Source organism: Oncorhynchus mykiss, chromosome 13 (genome assembly GCF_013265735.2).
Source record: "Oncorhynchus mykiss isolate Arlee chromosome 13, USDA_OmykA_1.1, whole genome shotgun sequence".
Classification (NCBI taxonomy): Eukaryota; Metazoa; Chordata; class Actinopteri; order Salmoniformes; family Salmonidae; genus Oncorhynchus; species Oncorhynchus mykiss.
In genome coordinates, this window is record NC_048577.1 from 45,677,883 (window position 1) to 45,693,568 (window position 15,686).

At 43.6% G+C, this 15,686-nt stretch overlaps 1 protein-coding gene, 1 long non-coding RNA gene and 3 other non-coding genes across 13 annotated transcripts; 4 read left to right on the forward strand and 1 right to left on the reverse strand.

Moving 5' to 3' along the window:
* The first annotated feature begins 955 nt into the window (after window positions 1-955).
* Window positions 956-3,188, forward strand: LOC110486552. Its single transcript, XR_002468081.2, has 7 exons — window positions 956-1,138; window positions 1,495-1,550; window positions 1,874-1,909; window positions 2,074-2,135; window positions 2,358-2,386; window positions 2,587-2,644; window positions 2,888-3,188. It is a non-coding gene; the product is annotated as an uncharacterized LOC110486552 (long non-coding RNA).
* Window positions 1,648-1,719, forward strand: LOC118938602. The gene has a single exon (XR_005035810.1). It is a non-coding gene; the product is annotated as a small nucleolar RNA R38 (small nucleolar RNA).
* On the forward strand, window positions 2,210-2,281 carry LOC118938601. Its single transcript, XR_005035809.1, has one exon. It is a non-coding gene; the product is annotated as a small nucleolar RNA R38 (small nucleolar RNA).
* LOC118938603 lies at window positions 2,442-2,514 on the forward strand. The gene has a single exon (XR_005035811.1). It is a non-coding gene; the product is annotated as a small nucleolar RNA SNORD49 (small nucleolar RNA).
* LOC110486551 (fas-binding factor 1 homolog) lies at window positions 2,976-15,010 on the reverse strand. 9 transcript variants are annotated; one of them, XM_036941270.1, is made up of 31 exons: window positions 14,918-15,010; window positions 13,801-13,825; window positions 13,659-13,700; window positions 13,464-13,542; window positions 13,274-13,334; window positions 13,132-13,182; window positions 12,807-13,029; window positions 12,637-12,687; window positions 12,340-12,477; window positions 12,108-12,252; window positions 11,813-11,970; window positions 11,644-11,737; window positions 11,017-11,451; window positions 10,806-10,868; window positions 10,590-10,678; window positions 9,800-10,033; window positions 9,576-9,625; window positions 9,417-9,464; window positions 9,135-9,263; window positions 8,939-9,039; window positions 8,641-8,847; window positions 8,175-8,282; window positions 7,874-8,013; window positions 7,623-7,741; window positions 4,861-4,983; window positions 4,470-4,655; window positions 4,105-4,281; window positions 3,836-3,973; window positions 3,554-3,644; window positions 3,336-3,469; window positions 2,976-3,138 (listed from the first exon to the last, which is right to left on the reverse strand). In XM_036941270.1, exons 1-31 carry the CDS (start codon window positions 14,984-14,986, stop codon window positions 3,055-3,057), a joined length of 3,792 nt encoding a protein of 1,263 aa, XP_036797165.1. In that variant the 5' UTR covers window positions 14,987-15,010; the 3' UTR covers window positions 2,976-3,054. The 9 variants fall into 9 exon arrangements, 7 of the variants coding, with proteins under 7 accessions (XP_036797165.1, XP_036797166.1, XP_036797164.1 ...); XM_036941271.1 differs by having other exon boundaries at window positions 7,874-7,968; window positions 11,813-11,973; XM_036941269.1 differs by having other exon boundaries at window positions 11,813-11,973.
* Between the last annotated feature and the right edge of the window lie 676 nt (window positions 15,011-15,686).

A 15,686-nucleotide genomic window follows, 5' to 3' on the forward strand; every position in this document is an offset into this window, starting at 1 on the left:
CCCCATGTCAGGAATCCACCTCTTCTCATTGAATATAATAAATATTTTGCATCTTGAGCAAATATTACCATAACCCATTTTGCTGCAGGCTACTGGTTACATTGTTGATCAGTTAGGCCTATTTACCGCTTTGCTATTTACCTCGTGGATAATGAATTAGCTAGGCTACTTCAAGGCCCTATTTTACCAGTAGCAAATAATACGATTAGAAAATTATTTGTAAAGACGAGATGCAATGCTTATAGCCTCACCAAATGCAATTAGGTATTTTCAAACCAAGGCTCTCATTTGTCTATTTGTAGGCTATATGGTCAGAATATCCCATGTTGTTCATTTAGGTCTAGACTACCGGTATATATATTTCCATTATTATTTTACAAAGTCGGATATATATGCCGCCTATGTCCTGGAGTTTATGCCTCTGTAACAGTACAAATTTAGACCGTTCCCTCGCCCATACCCGGGCGCGAACTAGGGACCTTCTGCACACATCAACAGTCACCCTCGAAGCATCGTTACCCATCGCGCCACAAAAGCCGAGGCTCTTGCAGAGCAAGGGGAATTTCTACTTCAAGGTCTCAGAGCAAGTGACGTCACTGATTGAAACGCTATTTAGCGCCCACGCTAACTAAGCTAGCCGTTTCACATCCGTTACACCTCCCAGTGTGCCACACGTGCATACACGTGCACCAAGGGACACTGGCTTGCAACAGAGGGCAAAGAAAGAAGAAAAATATGTAAATTAAATCACAAATATGTATTAATAGGTGCATTCAGTGAGACAGATTGCAACCACTGATTAAAACATTAAGTCACCCAACCCAATGGTTGAGTGTGTAGCCTTCCTGATATGTGTGCCAATTGAGGTCTGCTCTGGGAAATCCAAACCCCACTCCCTACTGGTCCAAGATTGGTCACATGGGGGGTATGACGTATTGAAATGTATAAATACCTACCATAGTCACAAATTCAGTCTTTCGAACGTATGTAGTGCAGGGAATATGTGGCCGGTTTAATGTTTGGTGTGTTTTTTTTATGTTCGCGGGGGGGGGGGAATAACTATCTGTATCAACTCATAGCAAAATGCTTCAAATACACTACGAACTCCAGTGTCGACCAGTCACCATGAGTGTAAATTGTAAGTAACCACTGTTAGCCATGTGCAAATGGAGCTAGTTCGCTAACTGCTAGCCACATGGCTGGCTAGCTAGCTTTCTCACCAAAAGTCTAGGCCTGGCCTGTTTAAATAACATTCAGAACCCTGGTTTTTCTGTAACATACGTTACCTGATTTTCCTTATCACTTAATGGGTTTTAGTTTGTTGATTTTGTTTAGTATTCACTGTGGTGCAGGTCGCCTGAGTTGTGGGAACGTGGTCTGCGTCAACATTTGCGGCACATTTATGATTAATTTACTAGCGCGGAAACATTGTTTCCACTGTAGCTTGTATGTGGTTAGCTATGTATCCGTCTGATCTTTGTCTGCACCTTTCAGAGCCGTTTGAACGTGGATGGACTTCAGAAGTCCTATGGGCTGTGTCCACTCAAAATGTAAAACAATATCCATGATTACATTTGACCAGTTTTAAATTGGGAAGTTTGACAGTCCAGATTTGAACAGGTCTGAAGTGTCTACCTAGCTTAATTAACAAGCCTGTGATGAAACAAGTTATCCCTGTCTGAACAACAGTGTTGACTTACTGAAACCCCTGAGGCTTGATATGTATGATTTGAATGGGTACGTTTTGGCAGTAGTCAGTTGAGTAACTGTATTGTGTGGCGTAGTTTCTTAAGGTTATATGTAGCCATGTTGCATAGCAAGAGCATTAATTGAAGTTGTGCAGTAATGGACTACTTGATACCCTTTCTTGTAGTGTTGTGGCCTCCGAGGGTGACGTGACAGTTGCTTGGTAAGTACCTAGCTAGAACCTCTATGGTCTCTTGTGACTCAAATGGAGACATTGATTAGTTTACTTTGCACTGAAGATGCTCTGAGAAATGCACAGCCCTGAATGTGAAAGAATGCCTTTGACCGTTGTGGTAATGCGACCCAAACATGGTAATTTCTTTACAGGTCTGCCAACCTGGGTGTGATTCCATGAGAATGTTCCAATGAAGTTACTCCCATGAGAGCAGGTAACCACTACTTAGGATATTAAGTGATGGTCAGATTGCTAAGTAATGGTGTTTAATCTGTGGAGGGTATAGTAACAAGTCTGTGATGAAACAAGTTATCCCTGTCTGAACAACAGTGTTGACCTATAGAAACCCCTGAGACTTGATGGGAGATTCATATTGTGGGATAATGATTCAAGTATTACCATGATGAACATGTGTTAATATTTCAAATATTTCTAGTGCCGGTGGGTCAAGAGGACAGTTAATTGGTAAGTGTCCAGCTAGGTTTTTACTTTACAGTATTTTTTTAATGGTGACTGTGGTTTCAGAGATGAAAATGCTGCATAGGAAGTGCCGTCTGATGCGATAACTGACGCTGGATAAAGCTGCTCTGAGAAATTCACAGCCCTGAATGTCACCATGCTTTTGGCAATTGTAGCATTGACCCAAATTAACAATTTCTCTACAGGTCTGCCAACCTGGATGTGAACCCCTGAAAATACAGCAAGTAATGCCATTGGGATCAGGTAAAACTACATGAACTGAATTAGTCTTATGGCTGATAATTAAATGGTATGTGTAATGGCAGATGTGAAGAGGGTAACAAGCCTGTGATGAAACATGTTATCCCTGTCTGAACAGCAGTGTTGACTTATAGAAACCCCTGAGGCTTGATGGGAGATCATATGTACTCACTTTCTGGTTTTATAAGGTAACAGTTGCCTGTTGGAACCCTTCCTTGGCTTACTAGATGTTTTTATTTATTTTAGGCAATGGGGTCAGACGTTGTGCCAAGGACCCGACTCAAGAACTGAAATTCACCAAATTAATGATCAGTGACTGACACAAAGAAACTAGTTCAATGCAAACATTAGAGAATGTCAAGTTTTAATGGTGTACTTAATACCAGAAAGTCACAGGGCTTTGAGCCCCACAGTTAATCAGTGTGAAAGGCTGAATTGTAAGGTGCTTTCTTGAGTGTGTCCAGGAAGAACTGCTCATCCTGCAGAAAGTCACGATCCTAAGAAGATAAAACAAGTACATTTATCTACAATAAAGATTTTGAAACTACTCTGCGTGTTCCATCTTTACTATAACATCTAGGGTAATGTTCAAAGCTGACTTCTGTTAACTGCATTGGCCCTCTGAAATTGGATCAAACTATTGAACTTTAAACTGATTGTAAGCACTTGATTTGGTTAGTAATGCATTAGTTACCTTCTCTGCTGTGTGCCTGAGCAGGGCCAATCTGGCCTGGAGCTCTGTTGAATCCGGACTAGAGACCAGGGGTGGGGGCTGGCGAACAGCCTTGGTGGAGGCCATCTGAGGTACTGCCGACACTGGTCTGAAGTCTGCAGTATTTAAAATATTGTAAAATATGCTGTTCTGTGTTGATTCAGCAAAAAAATATTTGTTTTGAAAACTGCTTAGCCCACCTGTGAATATAGCTTGAGGGAAAGGAGTGATTGGAAGGTTGTGCTTGAGTGCCTCCATTTCTCTACGCTGCTCAGTCATCTTCATTCTCTCCTGCAGAAGGGGAAATGGTTAGTTGATACACACTAGCATTTCCATAAGTCTGGATATAATTTGTACACAATTCAAAGGTGCTATAGGAGGACTGGAAGAATGAAACCATTTCCAACCATAATGTGCTGTTCCTGATGTGTACCAGCAGAGGCTGGTGGAAGATTGGCTGGTATACCCCCCTACTTATTGACCTGATGGAGGTGCTGTTCCTGCTGTCTCAGTCTCTCCATCTGGGAGTGGATGCTCCTCAGCCTGGTCTGGTGCTCAGTCTCCACCTGTCTCGACTCCTGTAGGGCCTTCTCCCCCTCATTATATTTTTCTGATGCCAGCTGCAAATACCGAAGCAGTGTGCCCAGTCACAGCATTGTGCTACATCCACTCAATCGCATACAACCAATGATTTATATACATTACTGTCAACTCAATAGCTAGCTAATAGTGATGAGGTTGTGATCCAGACCTTGCTGAAGGCCTCTACCTCCTGGGCACGTGTCTTCAGCTGCAGGCCTGTACCACTCAGCCTCTCCTTTTCCCTGTCCAGTTCCTCCCTCTGTCTCTCCAGAGCCTCCCTCTCCCGTGCTACAGCTGCCTCATGCTGCTTTAGCTCCCCAGCACGCAGCTTCAGGTCCACCTGTTCCTGGTGATTACAGAAGACGGCCTGTTTCAAAGCTCTGCAAATATTAATTGCTTGATTAAGTGAGTGAAATGTAATGATTGGGTTAGGTGAACCCCATTGCCTGAACATGTTAAAATGCTGGCAGTTTGCGTGCGACAATGATAGACATACAAGCCTCTTGTCCTATCCTAGCCCCTAGTCTGCAGTACCTGCGCCATGCTGATGATGGAGCCCTCTCTGTGGGCATCCCTCTCCAGCGCCCGGCTGGCCTCCCGCTCTGCTCGGTCCTGCCTCTGCTTCTCCTGGGTGTGGAACTGGGTCCACTCAGCCGCCAGCTTCCTTCTCTCCTCTGCACAGCGCTGCATTACCTGCTGCTGCTCCTCCAACAGGGCACTCTAGACATGGAGGGGAGTAGGGGTCTTCTAAGTCAGTGTTTCCCAACCCTGTTCCTCCAGTACCCCCAACCTGACACCTCATTCAGGGCTTGATGATTAGTTGAATCAGGTGTACTATAGGGGCTACTTGAGGACCAGGGTTGGGAAACACTTGAGTAGGGATCTGGCAGACATTTAACCACGTCTACCTCAGTATCTGTCTTACTTTTGCCCTCTCCAGCTCCTCTCTCTCCATGCTGATGTGCTGAGTTAGAGAGCGTCTCTCCTCGTCTAGGCCTCTCTGAGATGAGTCGGCCTTAGCCTGCTCTGCATTCACTCTCCAGCGCTCCTACAACACAATCATAATATAACATTATGGGGAAATGGAAGGAAAAGCGAACTACTTATGCAAATTAAGGCCAAACCTCTATTTGTGAATATAATAGTAACCCTTTTACTTGGCTGTGCAAGTACGTCTTATTGGTGACACTGGTGCGAGCTGCACATTCTACCTGGACCCCTCAAAACATTCAATTTTTTGGGTGGATAAAACCATGAATTTGTTCAACAGTGAAGTGCATTATCCTCATGTGTCTGCTGTGCCACTGTACCTGCCTGTTTCAATGGGTCCAGATGCTGTAATGAGCGAGCCTCAAGCATTTCCAAATAACTTCAGAAGCAAGCTAGTTATCCATGTTAAAAATGGGAGGGGTCTCCGCTTTTTGTAAGTATAATGCACATCTTAATGATCATTACTGAGCTCAAAGCACACTGTTCTGATATGGCAGTGAAATTGCACATCGGCCAAATTATTATTTGACGTTATTCACTGTTAGATGAATGCATGCTTCTAGCAATAGGTGTTCATTTAGATCTAGCTAATGTTTTTGGTTTCCATTTCCTCGGGTGGTGAATTTGCAGTAATTGAATTAGGCCTATATAATAGTGCACAAAGATCAAGATACATTTGTGTCTATATGCTAAAACCTCTGTCTGGAGCCCTATTCTTTTTATTATTATTATTATTTTTTTTTTTACTAAAAATTCAATCACTGGGTTAGGTTGCATATAAATAAATTTGAATCATGCATTCCTGCTTGGACATGTTAATGTAATTTATTTGATTAACATGTTACACTTCATCAAATCAAATGTCACATGCGCAGAATACAACAGGTGTATAGTCATGGCCAAATATTAATTTTCAAAGTCTGCTGCCTCAGTTGGTATATACTGCAGAATGTTATGAAAAGTGAACAGATTAATTTCAAAGTCCCTTTTTGACTTAAACTAACTGAAGCCCCCCCCCCCCATTTCAGCCATGCCACAAAAGGACCAGCTGACATGTCAAGTGATTCTCTCGTTAACACAAGTGAGTTGATGAGGACAAGGCTGGAGATCACTGTCATGCTGATTGAGTTCGAATAACAGACTGGAAGCTTCAAAAGGAGGGTGGTGCTTGGAATCTTTGTTCTTCCTCTGTCAAACATGGTTACCTGCAAGGAAACATGTGCCTTCATCATTGCTTTGTACAAAAAGGGCTTCACAGGAAAGGATATTGCTGCCAGTAAGATTGCACCTAAATCACCACCAGTACAGAGCTTGCTGAGGAATGGCAGCAGGCAGGTGTGAGTGCATCTGCACGCTCAGTGAAGCAAAGACTTTTGGAGGATGGCCTGGTGTCAAGAAGGACAGCAAAGAAGCCACTTCTCTCCAGGAAAAACATCAGGGACAGACTGATATTCTGCAAAAGGTACAGGGATTGTACTGCTGAGGACTGGGGTAAAGTCATTTTCTCTGATGAATCCCCTTTCTGATAGTTTGGGGCATCCGGAAAAAAGCTTGTCTGGAGAAGACAAGGTGAGCGCTACCATCAGTCCTGTGTCATGGCAACAGTAAAGCATCCTGAGACCGTGTGGGGTTGCTTCTCAGCCAAGGGAGTGAGCTCTCTCACAATTTTGCCTAAGAACACAGCCATGAATAAAGAATGGTACCAACATATCCTCCGAGAGCAACTTCTCCCAACCATCCAGGAACAGTTTGGTGATGAACAAAGCCTTTTCCAACATGAGGCAAAAGTGATAACTAAGTGGCTTGGGGAACAAAACATTGATAGTTTGGGTCCATGGCCAGGAAACTCCCCAGACCTTAATTCCATTGAGAACTTGTAGTCAATCCACAAGAGGTGGGTGAACAAACAAAAACCCACAAATTCTGACAAACTCCAAGCATTGATTATGCAAGAATGGGCTGCCATCAGTCAGGATACGGCCCAGAAGTTAATTGACAGCATGCCAGGGCGGATTGCAGAGGTCTTGAAAAAGAAGGGTCAACACTGCAAATATTGACTCTTTGCATCAACTTAATGTAATTGTCAATAAAACAGGCTCTAACCAATAGTGCAAAAAATGTATTAGGTAAACAATAGGTAAGTAAAGAAAGGCTATAAAAGTAGCGAGACTACATACAGACACCGGTTAGTCAGGCTGATTGAGGTAGTATTTACATGTAGAAATGGTAAAAGTGACTATGAACAGAGTAGCAGTAGCGTAAAATAGGGGGTGGCGGGACACAATGCAGATACCCCGGTTAGCCAATGTGTGGGAGCACTGGTTGGTCAGCCCAGTTGAGGTAGTATGTACATGAATGTATAGTTAAAGTGACTGCATATATGATAATAAAACATTGTGAATGATTTGATAAGATGGTGCCTCAAATGTATTCTATTGTGAAGCTGCCCCCCAAAAAATTTAGGGCCGTTGTGCCACCAACTGAAAACGTTAGTCTGGAGCCCTGTGTTGACACACAAGACCTAAAATTAAGTCACTCAAGACACGTTTTCCTTTACAATCCCATTTTTTCCCTCAGGGTGACATGGCAAGTTTTATTTTACCTTTTATTTATACAAGTAAATTAAGAAGAATCGTATTTACAATGACGACCTGTCATAGAAGCACAGTCAACAAAGACCTCTGAGTGACTCCTGACCTTCTCTAGTTGCCTCTGCTGCTCAGCCAGCTGGGTGTCCATCTTGGCGATGACTTCTTTGAGCCTTGTTCTCTCCTCTGCCATGGCCCTCTGCTGCTGGCCCAGACGGTCCTGCATCACTGAAAGAGTAGACAAGCTGACTTTCACATAACATTGTGACATTCTCACTGACTGAAGGGAAAATAAATAGAAACAGCAGTATTATGAAAATCTTTTTTTTTCTTTCATAAAACTGAGTGGTGGTATCATACCTCGGAGCTGTTCGTCTCTCTGCCGTGCCCCCTGCTCCAGCCCCTGGGCTGTGTTCTCATGGGTGCTCTCCACCCGAGATGAAAGGTCCCCCAGCCTGTGGGAGAAATGCTCCATCTGCTCAATCACCACTGTCAGGGACCTACAACGCCAATACACAGAATGAGGGAGACTATATGATGTCAACCTGTAGTAAGTTACGAGTTTGGTTACATGTAGCATGTCCTTTATAATTCTTATGCAAAGGTCGGAGATTAAGCAGAGTATGGTTAAAAATGAGTTGAGTAGAAATGCATGTGTGACCTGGTTTGTGATGTGGCACTGGTCACAGCATCAATCTCCTCATCCTTCAATCTCTTCAGTCTCTGGACCTGATCCTCGTGGTCTTTCTTCATCTCCAAAATAGACTTCCTAGAGGAAGGAAACCGTGACAAAGAAACATTTAGGAACATTATGGAAATATAAAGATACATTCTTTTATCCACAAGCTGTGAAAATATTATTTATTTTACCTTTTTAACTAGGCAAGTCAGTTAAGAACAAATTCTTATTTTCAATGACTGCCTAGGAACAGTGGGTTAACTGCCTGTTCAGGGGCAGAAGGACAGATTTGTACCTTGTCAGCTCGGGGGTTTGAACTTGCAACCTTCCGGTCCAACACTCTAACCACTAGGCTACCCTGCTGCCCCAAATAGCTGAGCTTTAGGGAGAAAATACAGGCATGGCCACAATCTCTTGTTCTCTAATGTGGTATCTTGCAGCCCCCTACCTCTGTAGGTCTCTGAGTCGCTCCACCTCTCGGTCTCTGTCCTGCTGGGTTTGGGCCAGTCTGCGCTGGTGCTTTGCCTGCAGCTCCATACGCTCCTGTTCAGCTATACGTGTGACGGTGGCTAGGCGCTCTGCTAGGTCCTCGCATTCCTGTCGTGCCCGTGCTTCTCGCTGTGCCGCGGAATCGTCAAGCAGCTTCACACGAGCCCTGGTGGATGCACACACACTCTTTTGGGTAAAGAGGTAGTGATTCAGTGGTGGTGGCAGGACCTCTATAGGTCTCCGAGCTCCTGTCATACCTGTGTGTGTTCTCCATGAGCTCAGTGTCCTGCTTGTGTCTCTGCTGAACACTCTCCAGCAACATCTGGTTCTGGTCTAGCTCCTGCTGTAGAGATCTCACCTGGAAGAGAATACGCAGTAGTCAGCTGAATGTTGTTTATGGAAGTGGCAGAAAGAGGAAGAGCACTGTCAAAAAGACAGTTGATAGATAGATACCTGTCCCTCCAGTTTGATGATGCGGGCCTGTAAAGCTAGATGTCCATTCTGCTTCTCAGTGTCTCTCTTCTGTCTCTGCAGCCCAGCTACATCCACAGCTCCCCCTAACCCCAGCAGCTGGGACTCCAACTACGGTCAGAGACGGATACCAAAGTCAAGTTACCGAAGACTCTCAAAGGGGAACATCTGATAAAACCTAAGGTATCTGTGTTCAAATTAGTAAAACAAATTAAATGTGAAGTGTTTCCATCAAATGAAAAGGTGATTGGAGATTTGTTTCACCTGCTGTTGTAGCAAGAGTTGTTGCAAACTGTTGGCTGAAAGAGACACCTGTTTAAAAGAATGTTAAACAATTAAATAAGTGACTTATGGTTTCCAAACATATATCATCCATAATGACATTAGGGCATATAAACAAAAAATAGAAAGGCCTCTACATACCTGTGGTTGGACAACAGGTGCAGTGTTCTGCATCTGGCTTTGCTGTGGCACTGGGAAACCAAGAACAGTATGTGTCAATCAGGACAATCTGCCCATCATCAATGCTAGTGATTGATAAGAAACTAGAGGCATAACTATTAGAAATACGAATACAGTTAGAAAGTTATTCAAAATGACTACTGTCCATAAGCTATCCATCCCTATGTTTCCCTAAGAGTACCTACACTGCATAAAGCCAGGCATCATAGCATGGGGCATGGGGCCAGACATAGACTGCCTTGGCTGGGCAGGGTAGTTAGGGGGCAGCTCTGCTTGACTTGGCCATCCTGGCTCCCTCTGATCCTGCAGGGCTGGTGGATGGTACTGTTGGGGCAGGGGGAAGCTAATGGTAGCAGAGGTTGGCAGGGGAGAGGGGTCTGGGGTCTGGTCAGGATAGAAGCCTACTCTAGCAGACACAGCTGTGGATAGAAAGGGGGAGACTAGTTGAGAGGAGGGGAAAGGCTCAGGTTTGGTGGGGGGATGTTGGATGACTATTGTGGGGGATTGTGGAGGAGATGAGTGGACTGCTCGTCTGGTATCTGTGGGGAGGGGAGAGCTGATGTGTGCCTTTGACATGACTGTGGGTTGTGGATGTGAGACAAGCTCAGTACGGGTCTTAGGTGTTGGTAAGTGAGGGGTGTGGTCTGTGTATGAATTCTGCCTGATAGGCTCAGTTTCTTCAGCAGTGGAATGAGCTGGTCGGGGCTGGGCATAACTCTTTGTCCCTATTGGCTCAGCAGGGTCACTAGTGAATTTGTGATTGGTTTCCTGTGTCTGCTCAGGAGGGTCAGGTGGGATAGGTGTAGACATTCTAGTAGGCTCTGGGTCAGCTAAATGACTAGAAAGAGACTTGGCTTGAAAAAACAATGTTTGTTATAAAAGAAGCTTCCCATGAGGTAGAAGTTGAATAGCACAACGTAGAGGGAAAAGGGACATGGTTAGCTGGGTCCTCTAAGATGGGAGTGAGTAACATACCAGGCCTGAACTGGTCCTCTCTCACTGGGGTAGAATGAGCAGTAGGGCTGGGCTGCCTGTGGGAGGGCTCCCTGGGCAGAGGAGAATCTCTTGAAGAGAAGGAACATAATCCTGACCTCAATGTCCAAAAGCACCAGAACTCATATAGCACACTGGGGCAATATTGCAGTGGTAGATATTATACATCACAGCTATTTAGATTAAGGTTGATCATACCCTGGTTCCTTGTTGGGGGTGGATGCATCTTTCCTCCTGGAAGCTGGTGAAGAACCACGTTTGCTGAGGAAGTAACAGACAATCAATGTCAACATACTGAGATGTAAGCAGTCGCTTCTAATGTAGACGTTTCTCTAGAACTGTGGAAGTATGACCCAGCCTTCACTGTAGAGTACCCTAGTCCTAGCCTTACCTAGTCCTATAGCCTTACCTGAGAAACGACTCCAGATCCACCTCGTCTCCAAACCCCAGAAAGTCTTCCTGGGTTGTCCTCTTTTCCTCTGACCGTGTGGATGATTGAGTCTTCTTCCTGCTCAATGCCCCTGATAGCCAATCATCTTCGTGCTTTTGGCTTGCAGAGACCTCTACACTGGGTCCTACTGGTTTGGAGTATTTGAAGGAGGTGTTTGGAGTCTCTGTCGATGGCTGTGGAATGTGGTTGCCAGAAGAGGAGGGTTTGCTTCCCACTGACGAAGAGGAGGGGGTCTTCAAGGGTTCTGGTACAGGCGGGGGCTCTTCCTCATCATCCTGCGAGAGCCCCAGCCAGTCTGCAGCAGGCCGGGGAAAGGTAGGGGTGAGCGTGGTGGGGGTGATGGGTTTGAGTTTCTTCTCAGGAGAAGAGGCACTGTTGTCCTCAGTGGAGAATCTGAAAAGGAGTGGCTAATCTTAGATTGTGGCCATTTCCTTTGTCATACACTCTGGTCCAGTAGCTGACATATAATCTGTGTTCCTGAAGCTTATCTATCTAAATATGATGTACTTGTTATTGACCCAACTAAGCATTGATCCAGGCTTTGACCAAAACAAACTGAGGGCTTCTGCTAGAGCTCTGACTTACCTGACCGACTGTCTGCGTGAGTGTCGTCCCTCCGGTGTAGTGACCAGTGTAGGTTGATAGGAACCGAACGTCAGGTCTTCTTCTAGGAAGGGGTCTGACAAAGGGAAACATCAACTCTCATTTCATTCATTCAAGAATACTATATCACACAACATGGAGTGTTAGCTACCTTTAGTAGTGGGGGTCTCCTGATGATGCTTCTGCTTTTCCTGCTGCTGCGGAGGGTCCTTCCTCTCCCCTGTTGGAGGGCGCTCCAGAAGGCGAGGGGAAGTCCCACGCCCCAGAATCTCATCTAGCCTGGTGCGTGCTCTTTGAGGGAGCTCACTGCTGCTAGAGACAGTCAGCGCAGAGGAACAGGGAAGTTACATTTCAAATGAACTTTTTGTTGGGTTTATCATAGTCCATAGGTTTTGTAATAGCCTTGGTTGGAACTTATGATGTTGACTGAGGCATTTGAGACCCACCTCTCATTCTTTGGTATGAGCACGGTCTCATTCTTCTTAGGGCTCTCTTTGGGACTCTCCCCAAACCCCAATGCATTCATTAGGTCATCCTCGTCATCATCAAACGTAAGCTCGTCCCGCTTTTTTGGAACTGGAGCTGGTGAGGCTTACAGGAGAAATATATGCATTTGATACCCAAAGGAAGAGTGCCAGAATGTATGTTAAAATGTATAAAACACAAAAGTTCACCAACCTGTTTCTTTTTTCTTTATGATAGGGGAGTCTGGGGGCGGCACTGATTTCTCTGGAGGAGCTTTTTTGGGGATTTTTGGCTCATTTTTGTCTTCTATGGGTAGATCATCTAACAGGTCAGCCAAAGGGTCATCAAAGTCTGTAGACAACAGATATGATACCAGAGCTGGGGATACTGTTTTGATATTGATATGCTTTATGGTGTTAAGAACTCTACACTTAGGGCCACTCTAATGGATTTTACAGTTGACCTGATATTTTTTGGTCTATACATGGGTCCAACTGTTAGCTTTGGTACCTTTTGTGTTAGTTGTTGGGGCAAGAACATCATCATCATCATCATCATCATCTGAAGCAATGCAGCAATGGGGAGAAATAATGTACAATTATGTATATTTGCATGGTATTAATACTAATTTGGTGGCCCAGTGTAGCCAGACTAGCCAAAGACCCAGACAGTCAGCTCACTAGTGAAGCTGAACCTCTTGTAGCCACGTGCCGTCGATGCAGGAGCAGAACTTGGCTTCTTCTCCTCAATGTCTGGCTCATCTGAGATTCCTCCTTTTAACTTGTTTCCTGATTTAGGAGGATTTTTCGTAGGTCCTCCAATGCCAGAGCCTTTACTCTGAGCTGGGGCTGAACTGGGCTTTTTCTTTGATCCAAAGAGATCAGCGTCCATATCATCTATGTCCTATGTAAGGATAGAACAGACACAGCTGGGTTATGAACGTCCACACATAAAGCCTGGAGGCTTACTCCCTGAGAATTTGTCATTAGAACAAGGCACCATTACCTTCATGCTCTCCAGTAAGGCTGTGGGATCAGCCTCAGAAACATCAGAGCCCTGGATTGGAAGTGAATATAAAATATGTATATGAAGGAAAATATAGTCAACTGCCTCCCTGCCATACTTAATGTATGACCTGCCAACTCACCTCATCATTTTCAGCTTCCTCAGCCAGTTTGCTGAAGAAGTCGTCGTCGCCCAATAGTGAGCTGGAGAACCAAAACGCATAGAATGAGCAAGCAGACTGACAGTATCCTCTGTCTAAATAGTCACGAAAGAAAGAGTTGAGACTACTCTCTGATCTGGCAGTACATTTTTTTCAGTCACAGTTAACTCACTGTTTTCCACTGTGTGATGGTAGAGGAGGTCCTAGTCTGCCTGCTTCACGGGCCAGAGCTTTGGCCTTCACTGGGAAATCTGTACAAATAAACAGGAAAACTTTATCACTACACAGTGTGTACGTACAGTATATTATACTAATGATTTGTCAGTTTGAATGGTCATAGATCTGTTGTAGGGATGTAATCACATACCATCATCTCCCAACAGGTCTCCTAACATATCATCAATTGAACCTGTAGTACAAAAACATCCTATTGAATGAATCTGTGCGCACCATTGAAGTTGTATTGTGCAGGATTTAAATAGGTAAATAACAACATCAGAGGGACTTACTCTTCTGTCCTTTCTTCTGTTTAGCCTGTATCGATTAGGAACACATAGGATAGAGGGTGTGTTTAATTTGTGATACTTTCCAACAGGAATCTGTTTCAAAAACATACAAAGTAGCACGATAAATTCACCTTACTAACTAGCTGTCGAATAGGCATAAACTCACCACAAAGCTTATTCTTAATGTTTGTCCATGGGCTACCAGATTGAGGATAGACATTTTTCGGAATAAACGCGGTGAGTGTTAAACTTAATGACATAGCCCACTCCCTACCGGGTATCTTATTCGGTCGCTATACAACTTTGTATGCGTTGTTTGTTGGCAACCTTGTTATATACGAAGTTTCTGGAACAGTTTCCTGTTGGAACGTTAAATAAATTATACCCACCCAGGTTAGGGGTTTTAAAACAAAGTTCGCTGCAATCAATGGGGGTGACTGGCACTTGAATAAACTGTTAGCTTTAACTAGAAGCTATCTTGTTGTGGGGAATTAGCTAGCTCTCAACAACCTATACTGAGCACTATTACATTACAGAGGGTTGATCTTGCAGAATGGCCAATAATGTATTAGTAGACTTATGATAAATGACTCTTATCTTGATTTGGATAGTATACGATACTTACCATGATGTTTCTCTGACTGCAGCAGCGTTAAATCTGAGCAAATGTAATAGCTAATGTTAGCTAGCTAGCTAAAGTAAAGCGTCAAGGTGACTAACCACAGCGAAGGGAAATCCCAAGAAGTCTGCAAATTTGCTTTGGCTAGACGACTAGAAGCTACTATCTAGCTATTCTTTCACACACGTAGCTAGTATATTTGGTCACTAGCTACCTTTTTAAGCATTTAGAAACAACGGACGAATAATGCTGTTGTAAATGTGTTGTAACGTTACCACCAGCACTAGCTACATTCAAATGACATGGAAAGGCGGTTGTCTCATCATGAAGGCATTTAACGTTAACTGTGTAGCTAACGTTAGCTAAAAAATCAAAACATACTCCCTCTGATTGACCAGGTTGAATGACTGAATATTAACTTAAATATTTAGAGTAAATCTAACCATCCCTCAATTTAAGTAAATAAAATACCAATCCATATGCTTTTATCAGTGTATTTACCCGCAGGTTCCTCTGTTGTAGCATTTTCAACGTACACTCCCTGTCTACCAGTGAATTATTGGTAAACATTCTGTTTGGTCCCCACCAGGTGGCGTTTCAGGTTAGAACATTTCAAGATATGAGTTATTATTGTACAGAATAGCAGGATATAGAATAACAAATATTGCTTTTATCTAGCTAAATACTTTTTGTTTAATTGCAGGTTAGTATTGGTGTACATAAGCGAAGTAACCGATTATATAACAACATTAATAATTGGTCTACATAGCTAATCATTCAGTCAATGGTGGTGATGGACTGTATCAACGACACCCAACAAAATCTCAGTGGCACGAACAGATTAATTAAAGGAAAACTCCACCCAAAAACTATTTTGGGGTATTTGTTTATTTAGTCCATTGTTGATTCAGTCCCAAAATGTGTTGCATGTCAGCAATCACGTTTTCAAGATATATAACTTTCGAAATACAGCTGGAATGATGCATTTTGCATCATATAATTTTTTTTATTTTTTTATTTTATTTTACCTTTATTTAACCAGATAGGCAACTTGAGAACAAGTTCTCATTTACAATTGCGACCTGGCCAAGATAAAGCAAAGCAGTTCGACAGATACAACGACACAGAGTTACACATGGAGTAAAACAAACATACAGTCAATAATACAGTATAAACAAGTCTATATACAATGTGAGCAAATGAGGTGAGAAGGGAGGTAAAGGCAAAAAAGGCCATGGTGGCAAGGTAAATACAATATAGCAAGTAAAAC

Excerpts from the sequence above, each read along its gene's own strand:
- LOC110486551 (XM_036941269.1), bottom strand. The coding sequence starts at position 14,986 with ATGTTTACCAATAATTCACTGGTAGACAGGGAGTGTACGTTGAAAATG. Across the intron at positions 9,626-9,799 it reads GATGCCTGGCTTTATGCAGT|TGCCACAGCAAAGCCAGATG; the intron begins GTAGGTACTCTT and ends TTGGTTTCCCAG. Across the intron at positions 8,283-8,640 it reads CGACTCAGAGACCTACAGAG|GAAGTCTATTTTGGAGATGA; the intron begins GTAGGGGGCTGC and ends TCCTTCCTCTAG.